At 37.5% G+C, this 27,327-nt stretch overlaps 1 protein-coding gene across 1 annotated transcript in view; it reads right to left on the bottom strand.

The window, feature by feature from the left end:
- Positions 1–27,327, bottom strand: part of LOC136878992 (cingulin-like protein 1) — a 217,113-nt gene that overhangs the window by 32,220 nt on the left and 157,566 nt on the right. Inside the window, exon 10 of the mRNA XM_067152662.2 lies at positions 16,484–16,667. Within this exon, the coding sequence (XP_067008763.2) occupies positions 16,484–16,667 (184 nt within the window). The remainder of the gene's footprint in view (positions 1–16,483; positions 16,668–27,327) is intronic.

The raw sequence follows: 27,327 nt of genomic DNA, 5'->3' as shown, positions 1-27,327 counted from the left end.
TCCTCCCAGAACAAATTAAATAGAGACAAAAATTCCTTGAAAGAATCTTGGATAAACAAGTACGAGTACATGGCAAACTCACAGAACACCAGAATGGATTCAGGAAAAGCAGGCCCACATTTGACCCAATATTTACATTATGTCAAATGATGGGAAAGTATTGGGAATATGGTAATGACTTTTCTAGATATAGAAAAGGCAAATGACAGTGTTCCAAGGCATTTGGTATGGAAAACATTGACCGAGGCATGGATAACGAATGAAAGAATGTAGATGGTAACAGCATTTTATCAATACTGTGAATGCTGTCAGAACCAAAGTAGGTCAAACTGAATGGTTCATTATCATCATGGATACAATTCTTCATAAAGCGAAAAAGAAGATAATAGGAGAGCAAGTAAAATCTGTGCTATTTGCTGACAACATTGTAATTTGAGAAAATAAAGAACAGGAAGTACAGACATAAGTTGATTTATGGAATGAGGAGATAAGAAATTTTGGAATGAAGGTTAGTTCTGTGAAATGCAAGACTCTGATCATTAAAAGTGGTAGCAGAACAGCCAGGGGAACATTAAGAATAAGTAATGAACCTCTTGATGTGGTGAAAGATTTTTAATATTTGGACAGCATGATGTCGCACGCCAAATCCATCTAAGAATATAGCAATTTGCGAATTTCAACCTGTGTGCGAGAGACATTGTATGGGACAAGCAAGTGCCAATGAAGTGCGAACCTATATTGACCTATGCTTCAGCATCTTGGCTCCTGACTAAGATGAACCAAAGTAAGATCTAACAGCCAACATGATGATTTTGAGAAGCATACAGGGAAAGATAAGACAAGATAACAGAATATGAAATGAGGAAATACAGAGAAGAGTGGGAGTTAGTAAATATCAAGAAGAGCTTGACATAAAAAGGCTGAAATAGTTTGGATACTTGATGAGAATACCAAGGGAGAGAATTCCAAAGAGGACATTCATGGATTCAGTGGCTGCAAAGAGGCCTAGGGGATGGCCTAGAATGAGATGGAGGAGCTCTGTAGTGGACTATATTGAAACTGGAAGATTCAATAGCAATATAGCCACAAAAGAGATGCAGAGGAAAGACTGAGCTAGTTGGAAGCCCTTGGTATACTATCCTAGCCAGACAGAATCTGGAAAAGCGAATGAAGAAGAGACGGTACTTCTTCCACGACACACACAGAAAAACACAGAGAAAGCTACAAAATTTGGTGTATGCGTAAGCTCTGTAAATGGAAGCAAGGTCCGGGTCCATGGCTAAATGGTTAGTGTACTGGCCTTTGGTACAAGGGGTTCCAGGTGTGATTCCCCACCCGTGTTGAGGATTTTAACCTTCAATAGTTAATTCTTCTGGCTGAGAGACTAGGTATGTGCATCCACAGAGAGCAGCAAAGACTGGCTAAATTGTACCCAAGGAAAAGAAAATGGGAAACTTTGAAAGAAAGTAGAAAAATATATATTGCTTTCTCCACAGTAGTACATTCAGCCTCTGGCTTACCACTGTGGACTTGCCTTGTGAATTGGGAAACAGGGGTGTGAATCTAGCAGGTGGAAAGTGCTCCAGGGGGTAACTGTTGGCTTAAGAGCAAGTAATGGCAGGTGGAAACTCTCCAAACAATTTCCTACTAATAGGAAAAAAGGTAGGAAATATTTCTCGTGGACACGAAGTCAACAGATTGGACAACAGAACATTGGAATGAAGTTCTTTTCTCTGAGCAAAGTGACTCTGAAGAGCTGGGGCAGAGTTCAATGTGTATCAGGCGAAGAATGAGTTAATAAATTCAGCACATTTGAACATACCATAAAACCCCTGTGAAGATGTTGTCTTGGGGTTGTTTTATGCATAAAGGTCTCAGGTCTTTAGTGCCAGTCACTGGCAAGATGAAAAATGTTGAGTAAATAAAAATTCTGGAAAGGAGAGTTCTTTTTGAGCTGTGCAAAAGGTTTAAAGATGCTGATGGATTGTAAGCTACAGTGGCCAGGGAACTTGACTGACTTTAATAACATAAAACACATGTCAGCTATTAACACTGGGATTACCAAACATTCTTCCTACCTACTTTTACCGAAGCGGTCATTTTGACCGATAGTGGCACGTATTCGTTTCTTGAGGATATTGGTGCAAAAAAGGTTCGAATTGAGTATAAAAACATCATAGACCATAATTTAATTATTATCATGCATGACTTGTAAACACTATTACGAATAAATAAATAAATAAATAAATAATTAAACAAATAAGTACACTAGTAAGACAAAATGTTCTTCTTACACACTTACACATTTTAGTTTACATTATATACTATACATATCTGCACGAATGTCACTTTCAGCTTATCAACTTATTTGTTGCACTTTGCACACACACACTTTGCTTGGTCACCTTTGAAGTGAACTTAACCACAGACCAGTTTTATACAGATTACACACCTTTTAACTGTCTTGTTCCCTTTGCAAACTTTTTCCCTGATTCATGAAAAACTCAGCAAAACGCAATACTACGTGTTCACTTGGGGTCTGATCGGTGGGTCGCGTTTCATCTTTTCCAAGATAGGGAAAACCGTTTACAACATACTTGGCTTCCACAACAACAGGCAAACAAAATTTCATACCAAACTCTTCTGGTTTATTGGCCATATGCTGTATTGCATAAATGGGCATCTAGCTTTCAATGGAAAGAGCTGTTCATCCATGGTAATGTTCTCACTTGGTCTGAAGCAAATACAGTAAAACCTCGTTAATTCGAAGTCATTGGGACTAAAAAATCGGACTTCGAATTCTGTGATTTTGAATTAACCGCCAATTCGCAATTCAGAAGTACCAACCATTGCCGCGTACAAAATATTCTAAGGCCCGTTACTGCATGCAGTTAACCATGATTCACAGTTTATACCTTTCAAATGCCAAGAAAAAAGAACTGTTTCCAAAATGTATCCAAGAAGGTGCATTTACAGTATTCAAATAATGCACTCGGATATCTCACTGGTAAATATAACCTCATGCAACGAAAGAAAGAAAAAAAGCACGATTCAAAGACGAGGAGAAATCTATGCTGGCTCCCATGTGCAAGTGCTTTATTCATTGGATTACTATACTGTATGCATTTTAGATGCCTTGTATTTACACAGAAAGTACCCGATGCCCTTAAAATCGAACCTTCCTATGACTATCCTTGTACGATTTCCCGCCATGGCACTGCTCTCGTACTTCAGAAATGTAAACACTTGCCGCGTCACAAAGTATTCTAAGACCCATTAATATATGCAATCACCTCGATTCACAGTTTAAACCTTTCAAATGCCATGGAAAAAACTATTTCCGAAATGTATCCAACAAGGTGCATTTACATTGTTCAAATAATGCACTTGGATAAATCACTGACAAACACAACCTCACGCAACGAAAGAAAAAATCGCACAATTCAAAGACGAGGATAAATTATGTCGGTTCCCCTGTGCAAATGCATTATTTTTTTGGATTTCTTTACTGTTTGCATTTTTATTGTACTGTAGATGCTTTGTACTGGCATGGAAAGTGCCCGACGCTCTTAAAACATTGTGGCTTATCGAACTTTCCTATGACGAGGGGATAAAGTATCTCGCTTCCATGTGCATTGCAACGCACTACTATGACCCCCATCCCCCACACTTGTACGATTTCCCAGCTGGCAATTTCTCCTTTAAAACCATAAGACCGTTTGGACTCGCATTAAAATAAAGCAATGCAGTTTCACCGGCAATGACAATATTGTTCGATGCCTACGAATTTATTATCTGAGCCACGTTTTCTCGTCAACTGTCGGCATCGCCAGCGTTCGCGGATTCTGTTTTCCCGCACACTGCCTGTTGCGTGATATTACGGCGTTCCTTAAAAGGTCAAATACGAAAGAATTCCGATTTCATACAACTTAGCAATCATGAAGCACACTGTAGACCCACCGAAGTGAGTGTAAGTGCGAAAAGCTACCCCTCCATGTTCCGGAACGTGAGTCTTATTATGACGCGGAGCGGATAAATTTTGAGTTGAAATTACTCTGTAACATACTATTGTTTTAAAATGTAATGGCAGTTTCGAATTAAAAGTCTGAATTTCGGTAATGGGGCCAACATTGTACTTCGAATTAAACAATTGAAATAACATGCAAAACTGTATCTCATGTTTCCGGGAACGAGAGCTTCTTCGAATTAGGCGCGATTTTGAATTAACCGATTTCGAATTATCGAGGTTCTACTGTAGTAAAATTAGATATAAATTTGTCCCGCACAACGGATACAAGCGCCAAATTATCAATTTTCAGGTGATCCCTGCTGGTAGATTTTTCATCGAATCGAAGAAACCTCATGATATCCAGGAAACAGTTTTGTGTCACAGTTTGGGAGAAAATTCCAGGACCCCACTTCTGTGACGACAGATCGAGAACGTTCGTGTCAGCTCCATAATTTGAGCGTACGTATAAAATACAAATGACAGCGTCCAATTCTTCCAAAGAAAGTGTCCGTTCAGGATTGTTCAGAACTTTGCGGGCTCCAACCACAGTATATCATTCGATGTGGCGCAGCTTGGATTCATCAAGAAAAAGACGACAAGCTGTAGCGGCAAAAGTTCCTTCAATGTGGCGTTTTTCATGTCCTGTGGGACCTCGTACTTCCCTCAGTATAGTTTACTGTCCTCGACGGCCAAGTAGGCTTTGTAGATCAACAAGAGTCCGCACTGTTCCATCCAAAGCGACTTCTTCCTCGCCGACCGTCATGTGCTGACCACGCCGATATGTTGACTCACCACAGCGTATGCTCGGCCTTCTGTAGTTGGTATCGTGCTCCTTGCTAGTTATAACAGTTATAACACCAGACTCAGAGCCAACAGACGGGCAGCAACCAACTCAACAGTAGTTAACAAATAACAACTTCCACTTACATAAAACTTATTTCTGCATCTGTTGACATTTTCTGGCAAGGATTCAGCCATTTTATTACCTACCAGTGCTAACGGCCTCTTACAATTTTCAATAGACGCTTCTGCCTTACTTGCTACGAATTTCATCAGCGGCCTTGAAAAGATTGTATTCATGACAATCAAGTTTATGCTTGTGTACACGCCCTCATGTCGTTGGCTTTTTATTACTACCACTTTGATTTTCCAATATTTTATATGAACTGTTTTAATTAGAATTTTAATAGAAGTTTTAGTCTCCGACAAGATTATAGTTTAATCATAAGACAGTTTTCCATTAGCATCTTTTTATTTTATCATTTTTCACATTTATTGTTCCGAATTTTAATAACAGACTAAACTTTTAACTTCCACTTTTTATTTTAGTTGTATTTTTGATGATTGTATTTAACTTCCACTTTTAATTTAGTTGTATTTTTGATTATTGTATTTAGGCTGAAGATGCCCTTAATTGAGGGTGAAACATGTCCCATGTAACTAAGAATTTAATTATGTAACAACTATAAGTGAAAATATAAATATTGAATAGGTGGAATAAATTAAAACACCTTTATTATTGTTGAACTGTTAAAAAATTTTCAATACGGACCTAAAATGAGGTTTATAACATGTAATGTGACAGCCAACCAGGCAAAATGTAGATTAAATAAGTTTCTCAATCTGAAAATGAAGATTTGTAAGTTATAATTACAAACAATCGTGAAATCTAGTTTGAATGTTTGTAATGATTGAACACGACAATTGACTGCTCGTTACGATTGCACACCTTTCATTACTTAACAAATACTGACTATATTTTCCTGTCAGTGTACTTGTATCATTGTTTGAAAAGAGCCAACAGCTGTCCCATTGCAGCACAACAAGTTCTATTCGATACTACGGTACTAAAGTACACTGTAACAGCTTGTTAGAATGATACCCCGTTCTAAATGAATGCCACAAAAAGTCTGATGGGGTAGCTACTGCAATACCGGTCAAAATGAGCGCCCGGTAAAAGTAGGCATATGACCTCATAGCGCTAACTAGAAAGGAGTTAACGGGTTTTTGAAGCTGTATGCCGAAAAGTAAACTTAATATCAATAAAAGCCACCAAAAGGTTTGTATGTTCTAAATGTCTAAGGAGAGTGATAGAGAAAATAAAACTGGAAATGGTCATTTTGACCACTGCGGTAAACCTAGTGTTAACAAAAGGCCAATAAAATGGATTGTTCCACAAAAATACATATGATAGGGTGTCTTAATCTGAATGTGATATCATAACGAGCTGAAAATTATGCGCTCAAACCTTATAGAATCTATGCCAAAATGTGTAACGCAACTTACAAAACAGAAAGGCCATCATGAACAACAACCAAGACAATTGTAATATTCGGAATAATGTATATCAGCTTATGACCTTGCAATGTGTGACCGGTTTACTCGAACACCCCTACAGTTCTATACAGTGTATAAAAAGGCGGTATAATCACAACTTTCAAGATGGCCCCTGAGTGCGTTCTTCTGATGAAGCTAGGAAGCAGATAGAAGCTGATTGGGGTCTGATGAGCCAGCAGTGCTCTATCTTCTCATACAAACCTGTTGGTGTTCACTTCAGAATGAATTTCTTTTCATGTTCTTATCCTTCTACATGAGTGTCATAATGTTTTCTTTTGTGCACCGGTATAACCGGGCGAGTTGGCCCCACGGTCGGCGGCCCTGAAGATGGTTTTCTGTGGTTTCCCATTTTCACACCACGGCCGCTTCCTTCCCAACCCTAGCCCTTTCCTATCCCATCGTCGCCATAAGACCTATCTGCGTTGGTGCGACGTAAAGAAAAATGTTAAAATGTGCCGGTATATTTCTTCCCTAGTTTCCAGTTTCTTACACTAACAACTATTTTGTCCCTGTTGTTGCTGAATTAAATTTTGCAATTGCAGCAGAAGAGACGAAGCATACCTCACTTAAGAACAATAGTCAGTCAGTACAAAGTTACTGCTGTGCCATTACATTATTCCCGAAATGAAAGATCAATCGATTCAGAATAAGCACGATTACTTAAGAGCGGAATCATGTCAAAATGAATGACTTCATATAAAAACCATAGAAGCTAAGATTGATGCAATGTCAAAGTAGATATAATAATGAGGGCAGTGAAAAGAGACAAAACAAGGGAGTCGGATTGTTAAAAACAAAAAAAAGATCCAACACTGTAGAAGACAACTAAATGACTAGCCATCTTAGTGAATAGACATATCGTGAAAGGAGAAAATTTAAAAGAAGATATCAGATACAATTCTACGCAGATAAAACGCTAAATCCAGCATATGAAACACATCAGTTTCAATTAAAGTATTTACCAACACTTGAAAGTCAACCAAACTAAAGGCTTCAAGGGAACAGAACCGACAAAAGAATTAAGAAATTGCAAGAATGCAATATCATTGCTAGAAGAAATTATATTACAATCATTTACCACACACATATTTGAGAATTTTGCGGACATATTGGGAGTCTGACATAAAAGCCACAGATTAACCAAAGAAATTCTAAGAGGAGATTAATATTTGTTAAATTAGAAGGCTTTGCTTATACTAATATGTATCCACTGATTGCATGTATGTTTTGTATTTCCAACATTGAGCAAAACGAGATGATGAATCTTTAAGAAGATGGACTACGGGCTACTCGGAATCACCTGAGCGGAGCTATGATCGACCAACATTGCAGACGACGACCGTATCGCCAGCCTTGCTGTATGGAAATTGCCCCCCAACAGCGCAGACTGAACCAAGGATAAATCAACCCAAAGGCAACGGAAAAAGAGACAAGTTTCATAAGTAAATAAGTAGTTTTGTAGAAATAATCTTATATAGATCATTGGGTATCGAAGTGTTGAAATTGTTCCTTTTAATAATAAAAAAAACCTATACGGTAAACTTGGCAAATATGGGCACTAAGGTAATATGGGCAGATTTAAGAAATATTTCATTTTTCACGCAATGGTAGCGAGTAGAAGCATGCGCTCTGCTAGGTTGGTGATCGTGAAGTGTCATGCCTGCTCAGTATGTTAAAGGTTGTCTTCTACTGTGCTAACGAAAGCTGAAAAGAACATGGTTTGAAGTAAGTAGACCAGTCTACTCTTCCAAAATCGAGGCGTTATAATAACTCAGTTAATTTACATAAGGCACTACACGCAAAATAAGTTTATTTTTCAAGAAATATTACTAGGGGTAGCTTGCAAGGTTAGTGTAGGGTATGTTGTAGCGAGAGGATACACGCTTGGGAGTTAGTTCTTTCCCATTAATGCCAACTTCTGAAACGTGGCACTAAGGCAAAAATGGGCAGTGACATTGTAGGTAATATGGGCATCATCAAATTACATTGTATTTACGTGACGGGCTCTGAGATAGATTTATTCTCTTTTATTTCTACGGCAATCTGTATGTTTTCATGTTAATCGATTAATACAGCATGTAGCTATTTCGCAAAAAATAAATAATGTTTCCATTTTTTTCCAGATTATGATGCAAAATGGGAATGAACGAGTGGGTAACCGCCAGAAATGGGATAAAGAGGATATGTCGCGTGTTGTAATAACAGTAAGAAATGGCGATTGTAATCATTTACAAGCATCTAGAACTTATAATGTGCCTAGACAAGCTTAAAATTCTTGATAAAAAAGATGAAGGATTTGAATCTGCTAAACAACCCGGCCAGAATATTTAATGCCGACGAGTCAGGACTCCAAATGAACACGAGGGGTGGCCATGTTGTATGTGAAAAAGGAAAAAAATGAGTCCAGTTCCAAAACTGAAGTGGACGACTAGTAACCGGGGAAGACGTAAGTGTTCTGCAAGAAAACTTGCAAGTGAAGAAAATCTGGCTTCAGCGCAGAAAAGGGCTAGGCCTATCGCAGGAGTCAGTAGAGGAGGTTTAGCCGCAAAGCGTAAAGCCATACGGAGCAACAAAGTTTCCTGTATTTGTCCTGTGTGTAAGGGCAATTATTATTATGAGAATGAAGGGCAGAAGTGGGCTAAGTGTTGTGGTTCATGTGCTAAGTGGTTCCATGAGAAGTGCGTAGAGATGGAAGGTGATTCTTTCTATTGTGATGAGGGCAGTTAAAAACTTTGTCAGTATTTAATGACTCAGAGTGCTCTCATGTGACTGTTTCTGTTAGATTAATCCTTTTACTTTTCATATTACACACAGTTTTCGCCAGTTTTATGTTACTTACAGTCTCTAATTCAATTCAAGTGATTCCGAGTTGATAACTTAATAATAGTATTAGTTCTACTTCCTTGGTAGCATTTTTTCATGATCAGTGTTTAATTCTTCTTCTTCTTCTTCTTCTTCTTTTATGACCACATAGGATCACTTTAGTCAGTCCGTCGTTCAGGTCTCTTTGAAGGGATTGTTCGGGCTTTGCGGTCCTCCCAGTACTTCTTCAGACGCTCCGATCTTCGTGCCCTTTCCTCAGTTGAAAATGTGCGTGTTGTTGGTTTGTTTTGTGTAAGGGTAAAGCGGAGGTTTGTATTCTTGAGTTTTGTATTCAATTTTATCTTATTTTTGGTGTCTTCTGTTGTAAGGCCTATTTCCTTCAGATCCTCTCTTACTTCTCTGATCCATTTACATCCTGTTGTGGTATTTTTTGAGACGAGATTGTGTTGTACTAGTTGTTTCAGAAGTCTCGAGTCCTGCATCCTCATGATATGTCCAAAGAATCCCAGTCTCCTCTTACGCATAGTATCTGTAATGGGTTCTAGCTCTTTGTACACGACTTTGTTAGGTATTAACCGCCACTGTCCATCTTTCTGATATTTTTTGTTGATACAGGTTCTTCCAATCCTCCTTTCAATTTTCTGAAGTCTGTCAGTCTTTGATTGTTTATTCAGGTAAAAGAGTGTTTCTGCTGCATATGTAGCTTCCGGTTTTATAACTGTGTTGTAGTGTTTTACAGTGTTTAATTATAATATATATTTACCCTTATTTCTTATATGTATGTTCAGTACAACCACCTTGTTACAATACAAAATGAATATAACCATATCAGTGGCTCTAATTGTGATTTAATAACTTGTGCCCATATTACCTTAAGAGTTTGGCAAATATGGGCAGTTGCAGGGTTTGCTGCAAAGCTGCACAGTATGTCAACTACTATGGCATAGAGGCTAGTTCAAGCTTTATTCGAATGGAAATGGTTGTAAGTTTTCAAGGATTTTTTACCAGGAAAATGGAAGTTGTTTTAGTGCTCCTTTTCTTCAGATATACCTTATGGTGCCCATATTTGCCAAGTTTACCCTATCATATTAGTTTCTTGCGAGTGTTTCTTCATTACATCAATATAAAGGGAGGTCGGTGGTCATCTACGAAAATAATCGAATCCTAGTTAGATGATAAAAGTGATATGTGATCCAAGTAATGTTATGCCACAGATGATATGAAGTTCTTTTAAGAAGAATACTTTTGAGTGTTGTGTAGATTCCAAGTGACAGGTTAAAATATAAATGCAGAAGACATGGTTAGATAATAGGAGTAGATGATACATTGCTATAATAAAGATACAGTGTATACTGAAACATGGAAGTATCAGCTGATAGTAGAAATGATGATGTAATTCAAGAAGATTTAGATCCAATGAGGAGAAAACATGAGAGTAAAACTACTTATGCATCAAAATGAATTTAATATAGGAAGAGTTGAGGAAAGTAAGAAGATATGAGAGTTGAAATAAGTAAATGAAGGAACTATAGAGATGTTTATAGAAAGAAATATAAGATGAACTGAATAGAAATTATGTAAGCCACGTCAAAATAAAAGAAGAAATGGAATTCTTTTTAAGCAAGAAAGGAAATAATTGATACAGACTAGAATCACTTGTGTTTGGGATCTAAAAACATTGCATTGGCCAAGAATTTGTATATAATATGAAGTGTAATGTATCAAAACTTTTCGTAGAATACGATATCAGCACTTGGTCATCGAAAGATATCCATTATAAGAAAGAATATGCATTGTACTTGGACATATTAACTTAGGATTTTCTTCTGAAATGACCCACACTCTTAAATTATGCATGACTGAAATAATGAAACAATTCTTTGTTACTACTGAACTAAATACTGTATAGGCTCCATGCGTTAGGAGAAATGCGAGTGGCGAAAATGGTAAGTTATTGCGTTATACCACAAACGCACAAACATCAGCTGTCTTCTCACCACGTGTTGCCATGGCAGACTTGATAATAACAATGGAATTTCAGAGTATTTTATCTGACAGCAATCGGCCCAATTCTTCGAAGAAAGGCCGTCTACTTGCAGAAAGTGGACATGTAATAAATTTAATAGAAAAACAATTTGCAGGAAATACCAACAGTGTAATAACTCCTGATGTGATAAGAGAGACATTGGTTCGCCAGGAACCTTACCATGTCATGATAGAGGTAATGTACCTAATCATTTATGTACCAGTTGAGGTGATAATGGGATTAATGATCATGTACACATTAAGCAATGTTGACTTTAGAAATCTATGTTAGGCTTATTTCTAATAGGATATCATGTTCTCATAGGTTAGTGCTACTAGAGACACGATTAACTGTTCCTGTGAATGCCCTGCTGGAAGTGCAAGCATATTTCGCCTGTTATTCATGAAGTGAACTCAGAAGATGTAACTTCGCGAACCAATCAATCATGTGAATGGTCTCGATCTCATATCTCAAACGCAAAGAAAGAGAAATATAACAAGGGGAAGAGGTTAGAAGAACTTTTTCCCACAAAAAGGCAGAGGCTTGATGTTAATGCAGCTGGAATTCCTGATTTAAAAACCCCATGTATACTTTCAAAGGCTTAAATGAGAAGGAAAAACATTAGAATCAGTAAAGGTTGCCAATGAAATGCTAGGATAAGCAGATGTCACAGTTACTGTTCAGAATAATGCATGTAAACATGTAATAACAACATTATTAATGAAACAGGAGACTGCATCTGTAATTAATGTGTGTAGTGTCAACAATTCTGCACTAGCATATAATTTTTATAACAATCATGTTATTAATTAATAAGACTCAAGCAACTGAAATTTGTGTAAAAACCTTACATCAATCGAAGTCTGACCTCTGGCTTTCAGAAAGAAAGAAAAGGATCTCTGCAAGTAGGGCACTTTCAGTTAAAAATAGGAGGAAAGATCATAAGAAACTAGTAAATACACTTTTTTAATCCTAAATGTCTTTATGGTAGGGCCCTTAGAAATGTCACATTTCGAAATAAATTAGAAAAACCCACTCTTGCCAAATACACAAATTTATATGACAGAACAGTTTTTGAATGTGGTCTTGTAATTCATCTCACCCATCCTTGGTTATGTGCTAGTCCTGATGGTATAGTAATGGTGGATGGGAAGCCAGAAAGGGTACTAGAAATTAAATGCCCTATTTCATGCAAAGACAAACCAATTGTAGGTGATAATGAGGAGATCAATATATCCTATACTACAAAAAACTCACAAAGAAATTTGGAACTGAAACAAAATCATACATATTTCACCCTATGTCAGCTGTTGATGTACTGTTGTGGGCTTGATGTTTGTGACTTTTTCATTTATACAGATAAAACATAGTTCCATTTTTTAGAAATTCAAAGAAATGATATGTTCTTGAAGGGCTGCATTGAAAAGTTGCAACAGTTTTATTTTACACATTATTTAAAGGAACTATCATGCAATAAGGAGCTTCAGAAATCAAGGGAGGTTGTACATTTGTCACAACATAACACACATGCACAATGTCACCAATGTCATCAACACAACATAACAGCTCACTTGGAATTTTTTGAAGTATGTTATATACTTTCACTCTATGATTGCAACGTTCAACATGGATTCGCACACTAGCAATATTATTGGAAGTGTCATCTACTTCTTCAGGTGTCAAACGTGACCTTCATGCATGAAAGGAAGCATAACTAAAATTGCATTGCTGTCCTCCAATACAGTTTTTATGCCAGGGAAACCTTTATCAGCCATGATTTGATCTCCTGGTTCTATCAATTTCAAAATTCCACAGTCATTTGTGATAAAACTGTCACTAGCTCTACCACCATAACATTTGGAAATAAATGTCACCATACCACAAGGTGCAGTTGCAATAAGGACCTTTTCAGTATATGTAGACTTATAATTAGAGTACATATTCACACGCTGGCTGATTTCAAGAGGCTGTTCTGTTTTAATTTCAATGCAGTCTATAATAGCTCTACAATTTGGATATATATCTTTAAAAATAGAAGGCAATGTAGCATTAACAGTATCCTTGCTAGGCCAGAAAACCCACTTTTTTTTGTTGCCTGTACCAGTACAGGTAAAACTGATTGAAATATCCTAGAAATAGTACTACGGTGCATATTGAAAATAACAGCAAGGGCATTAAGAATACCGAGAGTCTATTTTCTTTACTAATTTTGCATTTAGTAGTGTCTGGCAGTATGTTTAAAAATATATTAAAAAATTCTTTGTTTACACCAGTGAGAACATTTAATTGTGATTCATCAGAAACTGAACTATAACAAAAAAATTCTCTTTTTTTCATGTGGGGAGTCAGGCCCAGACAGTTTACTTAACATGTAATGTGCGAATGGCTGATATACTTGCTTGTGTGCTGACACTATTTCCATCCAGAACACAACTGAATTCAAAATGACTTTCTACACCACTATTTCTATTTGTCTGAGTTTGGGCATCAGCTTTAATGGTCACTAGAACAGGCTCACTATCTTGCAGATCTGATATATGAGGTGTTGAAATGACTAAATTTATATTTACACTTCTCTCCTTCAGTCTTACAAATTTGCTGAGAGAGCTTGTTCCTGTTGACTTTCTTCTGTAACATTCTGGAAATATATTTGGTACATATGCTGGACTAGAAGGATGTTGAGATTTACACCCTCCTATGAAGTGTTTGCTGCAGATTCTAGATGATTTTGAAGATGTCCACGAAGTACCATCTGCCCTATAATATGAATCGTGTACATGTGGCGATAAAGTTTGAACAATCTGTAGGCCATGGAATTATTATTCTGAACACATATTGTAAAATTTAACTTTTATTTGTATTACACTTATTTGAATTTCTGTTGTAATGAATTAGAATTATTTTGTGACTATCTGGTTTCATAATATTACTTTGATAGGACTATTTAAAATACTGTAATGCTTCTTTATTTAATGTTTATATATAATTACACATTTGTAAAATATTTCGGTAGGCTATTAAGATGGTGTTCCTATTTCTTGCCATGTAGGCCTATTTCTGTAAATATATTTATCCTGACATAGGAAAACTACAAAATTTCACACTTTGCTCAGTATTAAGGTACTTATTATTATCCTGGCTTTCATTAAGACTATTATGTAATATAATATCTCTATGATTATGATGTATGTGCTTTAAACATAAGGCGTATGGAGCTTACTTTTCAAGTATAGCATTACTATAATTATTTGGTTGTAGCTCTTAACCTATTTGTAAAATTCATTACTAAAATTATTTGGTTGTAGCTCATAACCTTTTTGCAAAATTTATGGTTAATATAGGTTTTGTACAGTATAATTTAGTATTAATTAAAATATGTAAATCCCCAATTACTTACTTCTTGCGATTTACTGCCAAGATCCACTGTCTTTTCAAATCTGTTTTGTGAGGTCGTGATGGAAAACTATAAAATTTCACACTTTGTTCTGTATTGCAGTATCTATTATTACAGCCAACAACACAGCACATAGTATTTCTGGAATGTTTTGACAGTTTAAAAATAGTAATGCCAAGATAACACTATAAAAGAATTGAATAACTACATGTAAACACATGTACTACAACTTCTTACGATCAGCTGTTTATAAACATCAACCTCTGAGTAGTTCTCATAATACCCACACGCACGGAGCCTATACAGTAATTTTATTACAGTATTGTAATTTAAGCGTGCAGTACTGTATTTTAACAAAAATTCTAAATCAATCTTACCTCCAATGCATCAAATCGAATCATCTGTTGTAACTCGATTCTCAAAACTGCCATTGTCAAGGTCGGAGTCGTCTGCATAATCTTCACGATGAATAACACAGTAATAATAATAATACAATAATAATGGTAATTCCTGCTTGATCAAGAAAATTGTATCATAGAACGAACTAGAAAGTAAGAAACTGTTTTGTTTTATGCCACACATGTATTCTGGCATAAGTCATAATATAAAAGTAGGGTTTGCCTAGTAGCTCTCAGCACATATAGCAAGAGAATTACTAATATCGATGGCTAAGAACGAGAGGGAAAAAACAAAATTTGAAAATAGAATTTTGTCAGAGCGTTTCGGTATTGGTTAAGCGGGGTTCTACTGTACTTGTACTTGTTTTTGCACTTCCGTTTCATCCTCACCCCATATCACTATATCTTCTGAAAACAACATGGCTTTTGTTGCCTGTCTTCCCAATCTCTGTTTAATGTTCTTATGAATTTCATCCATGACTATGGCGAATAGTATGGGGGATAGTACACTTCCCTATTGCAGACCAGTTTCGAGTTTAAACCATTTTCTTTTTCCTATACTAGTCTTCACACTACTAACAATTTCTGTACATAGCTTTTATCATTTGCACTTCCACTCTCTTAACTTGTTTTTTCCTTAATGTGTCCCATACCAACTGTCTTAAGCCTTCTCAATGTCAATATATGTCCTCACTATATCTTTTCCAAACTCCCATCTTTTCTCCAACATACGTCTTAATGTAAAGATCAGGTCAAACGTTGATCAGTCTTTCTTGAACCATACTGTGCCATTTCTCCTTCTAGCTTCCTCCTCAGTCTTCCTTTCAATACTCTCTCAGATATTTTAGCTACATGGGCAATAAGGGCGATCCCTCTGTAGTTATTGCATTCCTTTTTATCACCTTTATAATTTTTATCACCTTTTTTCCATTATCAGACACAAATTATTGGAAATCAGCTTTTCCATATATTTTTTATGAATATTTTTTACACAAAACTAATATTTAAGAAAGTATTTGGTAGGCAGTGAAAAACATACTAATTATGAATAATGTCATTATTTCTCACAAGGTAAAAGTGTATGAAAGAAAAACAAAAATTACATTTTACACAATGTTTCTTAAGCAGGTACAGTTTTTCGATACAGTTAATATTAATGGAAAACCTGATATTTCCAGTTTTGGCCCCCTAAATATTGCTAGGCCACAGCACACTAATCAAATAATATATATCTTAGTGGCACCAGATATCTCTGAAGCTAGATACGAAGTTAAAAAAAAAACCCACTGTTATGTAATCTTCCTGTGATGTTGATAGAAACCAAGACTGACAGACAAAAATTGAACTGAATTCACATTCGACTTTTGTATATCTAATCCGAGATGAATATGAAGTAAGCAAAAATTTGAAATGCAGACAAAATTATAATATTATTTATGTACTGCAGATATGGTGTGTTATGAAATGAAACAATGCTGGACCATATAGGAACTTACTGTTTCCAACATCAGCCAATGGCAATGCTTCTGGTAGCACTGTGAGAGCAGCATAGATGACAGCATGAGCCTTGTACTTGAGAGAGTAGAGGGCCATTAAACAAAAATTCTGCACACGGAACCGATCGGGTAAAATTCTGCACAGGGATGAGAACAGAAGAGCCAAGTTAGTAGCTCGCTGAACCTGCCGACAGAGAACAAAACATATGCATTATGGAGGATATAGAAGGTAAGACACTCAACAGGACTGAATTTCAGGCGGGAATACAAAACTGGAACGGGAGGATCAATTAAAATACTCAGAATGTGGATTCTCCAGTATGGTAGTATAATAAGAGAAAATTAATCAAGACACAGCAAAGCTAAGCTTACAGTAGCGGTCAATGGTATTCCGCAAAAAGAAGTAATCTCTCAGACTAAACTATCTTTGAGAGTATGGTTCCAGAATATGGGACCCTCACCAGGATTACTTCATTTGAGAACTGGAAAGAATCCAAAGAAAAGCAGCTCGATTTGTTCTGGGGATTTCCGACAAAGGATTAGCGTTACAAAAATGTTGCAAAGTTTGGGCTGGGGAGACTTGGGAGAAGGGAGACTAGCTGCCTAAGTGGTATGTCCCGAGCTGTCAGTGGAGATAGGCATGGAATAACATTAATAGATGAGCGAGTTTGAGAGGTGTTTTTAAAAGTACGAAAAATCACAATATGAAGATAAGTTGGAATTCAAGAGGACAAATTGAGGCAAATATCTGTTTATAGGAAGGGGAGTTAAGGATTGGAATAGTTTACCAAGGGAGATGTTCAATAAATTTCTAAATTCTTTGTAATCATTGAAGAAAAGACTACATAAACAACAGACAGGAATTTGCCACCTGGGCGACTGCCCTAAATGTAGATCAGTGGTGATTGATTACCTGAAGTCTGCTCTCAGCTCGACTCTACTGTGTGTATGCGGAATGTGGTGTACTCACGATATCTTATTCGTAACTGGGAAGTAACAGACAAGTAGGGAAAATTATTGGTGACACTAACAGGTGGGACCAACAGTAGGAGCACACTTGGAATAGGAAATAAAGGCTAAGGTAAGTAGAGACTACAGTAAAACCTCGTTAATTCGAAGTCGTTAGGACTAAAAAATGGGACTTCAAATTACGTGATTTTAAATTAACCGCCAATTTGCAATTCAGAAGTACCCACCCTTGCCGCGTTACAAAATATTCTATGGCCCGTTACTGCATGCAGTTAACCTTGATTCACAGTTTATACCTTTCAAATGCCATGAAAAAAAGAACTATTTTCAAAATGTATCCAAGAAGGTGCATTTACAGTATTCAAGTAATGCACTCTGATATCTCAGTGGCAAACATAACCTCACGCAACGAAAGAAAGAAAGAAAGAAAGAAAGAAAGAAAGAAAGAAAGAAAGAAAGAAAGAAAGAAAGCACGATTCAAAGACGAGGAGAAATCTATGCCTGGCTCCCATGTGCAAGTGCTTTATTAATTGGATTACCATACTTTACGCATTTTAGATGCCTTGTATTTACAAAGGAAGTACCCGATGCCCTTAAAATCAAACTTTTCTATGACTCTACCCTCGTACGATTTACCGCCATGGCAATTCTCTCGTATTTCAGAAATGTAAACACTAGCCGCGTCACAAAGTATTCTAAGACCCATTAATACATGCAATCACCTCGATTCACAGTTTAAACCTTTCAAGTGCCATGGAAAAAACTATTTCCGAAATGTATCCAACAAGGTGCATTTACAATGTTCAAATAATGCACTTGGATAAATCACTGACAAACATAACCTCACGTAATGAAAGAAAAAAATCACACAATTCAAAGACGAGGATAAATTATGCCGGTCCCCCTGTGCAAATGCATTAGTTTTTGGATTTCTGTACTGTTTGCATTTTTATATGCTTTGTACTGGCATGGAAAGTGCCCAACGCCCTTAAAACATTGTGGTTTATCGAACTTTCCTATGGCGAGGGGATAAAGTTTCTCGCTTCCATCCCATGTGCATTGCAACGTACTACTACGACTCATTTAAAACCGTAAGACCGTTTGGGCTTGCATTAAAATAAAGCAATGCAGTTTCACCAGGAATGACAATATTGTTCGATGCCTACGAATTTATTATCTGAGCTACGCTTTTTCGTCAATTGTCGGCATCGCCAGTGTTCGCGGATTCTGTTTTTCCGCACACTGCCTGTTGCGTGATATTACGGTGTTCCTTAAAAGGGTTGAAAACAAAAGAATTCCGATTTCATTCAACTTAGCAATCATGAAGCACACTGTAGACCCACCGAAGTGAGTGTAAGTGCGAAAAGCTACCCCTCCATGTTCCGGAACGTGAGTCTTATTATGACGCGGAGCGGATAAATTTCGAGTTGAAATTACTCTGTAACATACTATTGTTTTAAAATGTAAAGGCAGTTTCGAATTAAAAGTCTGAATTTCGGTAATGGGGCCGACATTGTACTTCGAATTACGAATTATCCGTATTTCGAATTAAACAATTTAAATAACATGCAAAACTGTATCTCATGTTTCCGGGAACGAGAGCTTCTTCGAATTAGGTGGCTTTTTGAATTAACCGACTTCGAATTATCGAGGTTCTACTGTATATGCATAAACTAACTGCGCAGGTTGGGGCCACGTGAGGTGAACACAGGAAGACACAGTTACCTAGGCCAATAAAGAACCCAGCTATGGAGGGTGAACGAAGTGGAGAGAGACCAAGGCAACAATGGTTAAACTCGGCATTCAATGATTTAATCTTTTGACTTCAATCACTTTTACAACTTTGTTAACCCACTTCAACCACCTTTAACAATTTACTACATTAAGCATCATTACACTCACAATGCATTCTATGTCACAATTCCACAGAAAACAGAATAAAACCTTTGAAAAAACATGCTTCACTTTAACTCTATTCCATCCATAAAACAATAAACATTCACGGGATGTACAGGATTAAGGTTGATGGAAAGAAGTATCTTCTTATTATGCACACCTAATTTTGCTCCCAGAGCAACCAACTGCTGTCAAAAAAGATCTTACAGGGTGGCGCACGAAATGTCACACACTGGAAATTGTTTATAGAAAATATAATATACAATATATTGAATACAAAATGGCGTTACAACATTCATTGGCACGTGCATGGTAAATCCGTGTGCAGGACATGTTCAATATGTCCACCTTCTGGGTGTACAACAGCTTCGAGACGAACCCGCATGTTTGTAATCACTCTACGACACAAGTCTCCAGTTTAAATGCACAAGTCTTCACTCAACCCTCGGAAGAAAGTCACAATGGCCGCTTGCAATTGCTGTACATTTTCTGGTTTATGGTGGTAGATTGTCTCCTTCAAATATCCCCACAGAAAGAAGTCGCAGGGATTGAGATCAGGGCTATACGGTGGCCAGATTGAGCCGCTCTGAAAACGCTCGGGATGTCGATAGGACATCACACGGGGCCCGAAATGTTCTTTCAGGAAGTCCAGAACAACATTTGCTGTGTGCGGACGAGCTTCATCTTGCATGAACCGTTGTGCCTCTATTGGGAGTTGTGATGCAAAGAGTTCTGGAAGGAAACTGTTTGTCAACATGTCCAAGTAACGCGCACTGTTGACTGTGTCATTGAAAAAGATTGGCCCAATAATTCCACGACTGGAAATTGCAGCTCACACACACGCATTCACACCATGACTTTCAACCTCGTGCACAATACCAGGCCAGACATTCTGTTTGTTCACTGCACCATTGAGATAGACGAGTGCCTCATCACTGAACCATGTGTTGTGCAATACGGATCACCTTCTGCAATAGCCCAAGCAGCAAACTGTACTCGCCGTTGCTTTTCAAGCGCCGATAGTTTATGACCTGTTGTCATTTTGTATGGAAACACGTCAAGGTCAGACTGCAGTATTCTCTCAATTGACCGACGAGGGATGCCCAACTGAACACATGCAGTTCTGGTGGATTAGGAGGGGTTCCGAGACAAAGCCGCTCTCACAGCAGCAACATTCTCTGGTGAGTGGACCGGCTTGAGGTGGGGCCGTTTTCTCTTCAGTATGTTGCCTTCTGTTTCAAACTGCCTGGCCAGTCTGTATACCGTCTGCCGGCAAGGAGCCCACCGAGTACGGAAATGAACATGAAATCTTTTCTGGGTCTGAGCTACACTCTTTGTTTCCACATAAAACAACACTATTTTTACCTTCTGTTCATGCGTCAATCTCCGTTTGTCCGCCATGCTGTATAACTGGCAGCCAGTACGCATGCGAGACATGTGGTGTTGCCTGTCGGATCACGCATGAAGGTTTCTGTTCACGAAAGGACATGGTTGTGAGCCCAGGTTTTACACATTCTATAAAACACTTCCGATGTATGACATTTCGTGCGCCACCCTGTAGGCCAACCAAGCTTTATGGTTGACCCACACGCAGTCTGTAATGATCACACATGCTTGAAGCGGTGGAGCTACTCAGAGCCATCAGCACTAGCTCTCAACATCACTGTCAGCCTCATTTTGCTGTGATTCCCATCATGGAATTTATCCCCTTTCAATGACAAAGTCACATTGAAAAACAGTCCACTTTTGTCTACATTAAAAATGTTCCCTGGCTTGAATTTCATCAGTTCCTGCATTCTTTCAATGATCCACTCTTACACAGTATCACAACTAAACACATTTGATTCCCGAAAAACAATCTTATAGGTTACGCTACACCTTTTCATAAACCCAGCCACTGGATGAGCTGAAATTTTGAATGCCAAGAATGCTCGCCACTTTTTCTCTTAAGAGCACTCATGAACTGGAATGTCTGTGGCTTTTGAAGTTTCAAACCAATTTTCCACCACTTTTTTCAATTCCTTGTATTTCGAATATGATATTTATACCGTATATAATATGCATACATACAAACTTTTTTATTTTATTTAAAGTTTCGTCTGCATTCTGAAGCATTTGATGACATGGTTCCACTGCTTTACACCATTGTAGATACAGAAAGCTGAAACTCGCCAGTGAAATACAGGTTCTATAGAATGAATAAACTTTTCCCCAGATTTTAACCTGCTCGTTTTATATAGTTTTTGCGGGGGTACTCTTCAAGAAATTCACGATGTTTTTATAAGGGGTAAAATGCAGGTCTAACACCCGTTCTCCAATTACCTGACTTGCATTAAGGCGGCAGTGAAACAACTGTACACATGTTGGATGGCAGATGAAGCGCACAAATTTACGCCTACTGGTAAAATCAAGCACCAAGAAGTGAGGCAGATTTGCGAACGGATATGGGATTCCATTCCTCTGCAATGGGTGGAGAAGGGTTTTAAGAAATGCGGGTTCTCTAAATTGCTGGACAGAACTGAGGACAATGTGCTGTGTGAGAGCGATGATGGTGATGAGGAGGACTGCGATTCTGCCTGTGATGATGATCGCTAAGAAGATTACACATCAATGTGTATATTACTATGCAATTTAAAGGCACACAATTACAGTATGGCTTTTCTCCGGACGCTGCTGCTACAATCATAGTAAAATATTGTGTTTACGTTTTTCTGTTGTGTGTGTCTCCTACACCTCCCTAATTCATGTACTGTTAATTTTTATTTGCTAATTCATGTATTGTTTATATTTTGTATTTAAGCCTTTATAACTTATTCCAATAAAGTAAGTCAAAACCACACCTTCTAACCAGAGAATAAAGTAGGCATAAGCAAGATCACGTGATTTACATTGCTTCACACTTCCTTTGTCCACCCAGCAAATAGTCCATTTCTAAATTTCGTATGATTGTAACGAGTTCTTTAAAAAAAAAAAAAAAAAAAAAAAAAAAAAAGCCCGTGTTGGAGCACTTTAATCAATCCATATACATTCAAGTCTCAAGAGTACTAGCTACAAATTTGGCTTATGTTGCTTCTTCTGTCCCAGAACTTCATTCTTTCTGACCTGGCTGCCCTCTCTTCGGCAGTTATGGTGTACTGTTTGCGTGTAAAAGATTTTAGTTTAAGTCTCAAGTCTATTTCTCAGTATCCTCTTCTCTTCTCGGTCTTCAATTTGCTGGATAGTCAAGCCTAACACATCTTAATCATTTTGGACCAATTATTCTTGGTTTTACTTTTCCAAAAGTAGTTGAAAAGATGTTTCAGTATCCTGGTAGTCTTGATATGTGGCAGAAGAATGCAACCCTCCTTTTCCGCATTATGTCTATTATTGACTCAGTTTCCTGGTATACAACTTCATTAGGCAATAATCGCCATTGTCCATCTACTTTGTGTTTTTTGTTTATGATTGTTCTACGGATTCTTCTTTCTGTCTTCTGTAATTTATCTGTTGTTGATTTGGTGTTCAAATTTCTAGACATTTGCATTCACCAAATTTGAGCATCAGTATGACTTTGCTATTTGGCTAGTCCGCAACATGTTTTTTTTGGAGGCAATTCTCTTTTTTGGCTCAGTTTTGGTAACTAAATGTAAATGTAACTTCCTTTCTTGAATAGCGATATTGTATGTCACATAAAAATTTTAATTTCCTCTGAGGTTGCCTCCCTGCACGCTGTTTCAACTTCTGTGATAAAGTTTAATCTCCTATTGTCCAAGAGCTTGATCAGTTTATAGGTTTATTGAAGTGTAATTTGATTTATGTGTTTTTAATTGTCATCTGCTATGTCATTTGTTTGTTTTATGTAATTTTGTATCTTTTTCATTTTGTTAATAATTAATAGATGAGTAGAGGGTGATTGCCGTTGAGGCTAAATTCATAGATTTTCTTTCAGTTAGTAGGCTTCAAGTTAAAAGGAAAACTGTCCAGCTCTTAAATGTAAATTCATTGAATCATGTGTGTAAGGAATGTGCCGATATTTTTGTTGACAAATGTTTTAATATGATGATACAATGCTTTTAAATGAGGAAAAAGAAAAATCTAGCCGTGTACGTTCAGGAAGGAATTGTAAATCTAAAGAAGTAGTGCATAAATTAGAGATCAAGCCCTTTCACAGCAGCCCCACATCATGATTATATGTCTAATTTTAGTTTTAAAATAATAACCTGTAAATAATTCTTCATTCATTTATCCAGAATTGCTTTAGCAACTTTGAAGTTAATATCTTAGTAACACTTTCTTTCTAGACATAATTTATTTATCCATTTCCGTATATACTTCTCCATTGATGTTTGAATTTAGCGCGAATTTCCAGGTCAAGCCAATAGGAGCGCCGCTTGCGACTTGTCTCCAATTTTAACAAGACTAAATCCAGAAGTGTTGCGTATTGTCTCTACTGTATTTGGCGGAAGGCCCATAGGCGCTGTAGTTTGGTTTGGTTTAGGTGTGTTTGAAAGATTATAAGTATACATATTTTATTTTTGTGATGTTTAGCCAAATTGTTGATGGTTTATTCGATCGTAGATTTTCTGTTTACCCGTGTTGTACGTTTTTTTCCCCCGGGGTCCCTCCAAATATTGAGAATTGAGGTTCCACTGTATTGAGTGCGAAAGTAATATTAGGCCTACTCTTCTAAGCTTCTAGCGAATATCTTTAACATACAATATCTGCTCGTGGAAATTCCGTATTTATCTGCTAACTATCGCAGCGGCGATCACGAACGCACGGCCTTGATTCTGTTTACCGCAATGGTAATGCACAAAGCGGTTCCTGCAGGTGTAAAAGATAAAAAAAGGAGAAAAGGAGCAAGAAATTTCTTGTGTTAAATGTATTTAATAAGTTTAGGGAATCGCATCCCGACAGTATAATTCACAATATTCCTAAACCAACAGGGGCTGCCTGGCCGAGGTGGTAAAGGCGTGCTCGGTTCGCCCGGAAGGATGCGGGTTTGAATCCCAGTCAGGAAGTCGTAAAAATTTAAGAAACGAGATTTCCACTTCTGGAGGTGCATATGGCCCTGAGGTTCACTCAGCCTACACCAAAAATGAGTACCAGGTTGATTCCTGGGGGGCAAAGGCAGCCGGGCGTAGAGCTAACCACTCTACCCCATCACGTGCCGAGGTTAACAATGGTGGAAGCCTTTACATTCCACTCCTCCAAGGGCCTTCATGGCAAGTACGGAGGTGACTTTGCTTTGCAAAACCAACATCCAAGTTTGCCGGTGTCTGTTACAAGTGTCTACAATGCACGAAAAGGATTATCCTCCACTGGTAATGTTACTAACTGAATAAAAGGAGACTGCCTGTGAGAAGTGATTTAGACATACCGTCTTACTAATAAAAAGTCCTTATACAGTTGCTTAACTCTTGTTTAGTTATACAGTGAATAAACCTTGTATAAGCGTTTGGCATTTTTCTTACTAATAAACGAGGTATACGCATTGTATTACTATACAGCATGTATACACTCGTTCTAAGGCATTGTGCAGTTCACTGACGTATTTCGCATGTTCGCCGCCTTTATGATCGCTTCTGCTGGTTATCTACGAGCAAAACTTTCCGGAAAGTTGCACAGTAGCACAGCATATCGAAAAGATAGTGGCAACACTAAGTGAGACAGCCGGAAATTGGTTTATACCGATATCAACATTTCTTCAGCTTGTTTGTGTAATGAACGCCAAAAAAAGAAATGGAATGGCTTAAGAAAAGATCAATAGCTCCTAACTGGCATAGTACGGAAAACGTAAGCAATTGTAATTAAATCGGCGAGTTGAAAAGGGTACACATTACAAAATCCTTACTTTTCAGGAGAAAGGGAAACCTGTTTTGTAGCTTAAAAGAAAGGTTTGATCAAAAAAGTTTCTATTAGGCATTTATACATATTTCTGCGTATTCAACTACAAAGTATGGAAATCATATTACATATGCTTTTCAAGTTATGCCATTTTTTATCTCGAGGAATATGTCCCCATTTATAGGTACCGTACTCAAATTTGAGAAAGATCTTTGTAGGGGCAGATAATGTATAATAAACTCGCAATATCAAAAGTCTATTAAGCAGCAACACATTATTACACAAAAATACGCCAACCATAATTTCTTTTATAGTTATTCATTGTCATTCCGTCTCTTTAAAGTGTTTTACTTTATGAAGATGTCTAGACTCCATAACCTCTGAATGGTGTATGTCTTCTATGTTTAAAATATCGTGAAGATCATCAACGTTATCGTCCATTCCTTCAATATGTGTTCAATGTTAAATGGATAAGTCAAATATTTCACCACGATTATATTACTGTAGACAATAAATACCACGTAAATAAACTGCTCACTCGTTTCTTTTTCTGCTACTCACTGCTATGCAACGCTTATACAAGGGTTCTGGTCTGTATAAGCAATTCAATGAATAACTATAACAGATGTATACACAGGAGGCTTGTACACGGTTTATAAGTAACGAATTTCACATAAACAGTGTATAAACCTTGTATAAAAGTTATACACCGTTTATTAGTAAGACGGATAGAGTGTGATGAATTTGTAAGTAATTTAGGAGAGGTCAAGTGATGCAAGAGGTAACGAATCTTCTGATCTACAGCGAATTGAGTTCAGATTAATAAAATACATGTCAGGTAAGTAGGTCTACCTGATAATTTTCATGGCAAATATATTCTTTTCAGCAGTGATAATGTTATCTCAAATATGTTCAGGCCAAGAAGCTATATCCGTGAACTTACACGTTCACATTTGCGTAAAGACCAAATGGACCTCACAGAGTGCTATGAAAGGTTTGTTTATGTCTACGTTACTCTTTCGAAAAAGGAATTTCATTTTGTTCAAAATAAGCCTCCTTAAAGTTAGGTTGCAGGGAATATTTGGCAGCGGGTACTAGTCACATATTTCTTAATTACATCTAAATATACTTATTTTGATAAATAATTCATCCTTCTGTACATGGGTATAGGAGGTTCTGGCACAAGGACATGTGACACAATCTCCTGGCAATAGTGTTCTATGGAATTCCTTCCCTTCCTTTTCTTTCGATAACTCTCAATTAAACTTGAAAATAAGATGGCTAAATATTAATCAGTGGTAGAGGTAGTCAGATCTTTTAACGGCAGAATAAAATCCATGTGACACTCCATGTTGTACGATGTCAGCATGTTAAAGATCACTGGTAGACACATTTGGTGTTTACCCAACAAAATACATTAAAACTCAGCCATATGTGCCGAAGAGAGATTCGGTTTGCTCCGCCAGCTAGTAGGCCTAGAGTAAAATGAAACGTCAAAACTGATGAGCAAGCAGCCAGATGGAGTCAAATTATCAATTTAAAATGCACTGAGCACGAAAAACGCAACACCCAACAAATGATGAGTAATTACCGTATAATCTTGAATACCACCTGCACTGATTTTTCGAAAATATCGTTTCCAAAATTAGGTGCAGGTCTTATTTAAACTTCTGGGAAATTTATCTTTCCGAATGTGTGTAAATTGGGCATCACCGCCGGCGCGGCTTGGCAACAATGCCCCCTCCACCCTCAGTATACGCTACTTCCGCGCTTGGCGTCAGTCTCACGCATGTTCTCTGAGTATCAATATGAATTCCACAAAGTGCTTGTGATCTTTTACTGCGAATGAGAAACTGAAAGTAGTTCGGGAAGCCGAAATTGTTGGAAATCGTGCCGCCGGTAGGAAACACGATATTGACGAGTCGTGTATTCGCAATTGGATTTTGACGGCATGGAATCGTATCCCTGGAGACCTCATGCGGAGGAGGAGCTTCAGGAAATGTAGCATTTCTAATGCTATGGATGGCCGTGATGACGATATTTTGTGGGAAGGTGATTGTGATGAAAGTTCCGAAGTTGGTACTGATGGCATACCTGCCAAGTATTCCGGTTTTTCTGTAAAATGTACGGATGTTGAGTGTGTTTTACAGTTG

Source organism: Anabrus simplex, chromosome 8 (assembly GCF_040414725.1).
Source record: "Anabrus simplex isolate iqAnaSimp1 chromosome 8, ASM4041472v1, whole genome shotgun sequence".
Taxonomy (NCBI): Eukaryota; Metazoa; Arthropoda; class Insecta; order Orthoptera; family Tettigoniidae; genus Anabrus; species Anabrus simplex.
The sequence above is the reverse complement of the archived record's forward strand: the minus strand, read 5'-3'. Positions and strand labels throughout refer to the sequence as shown.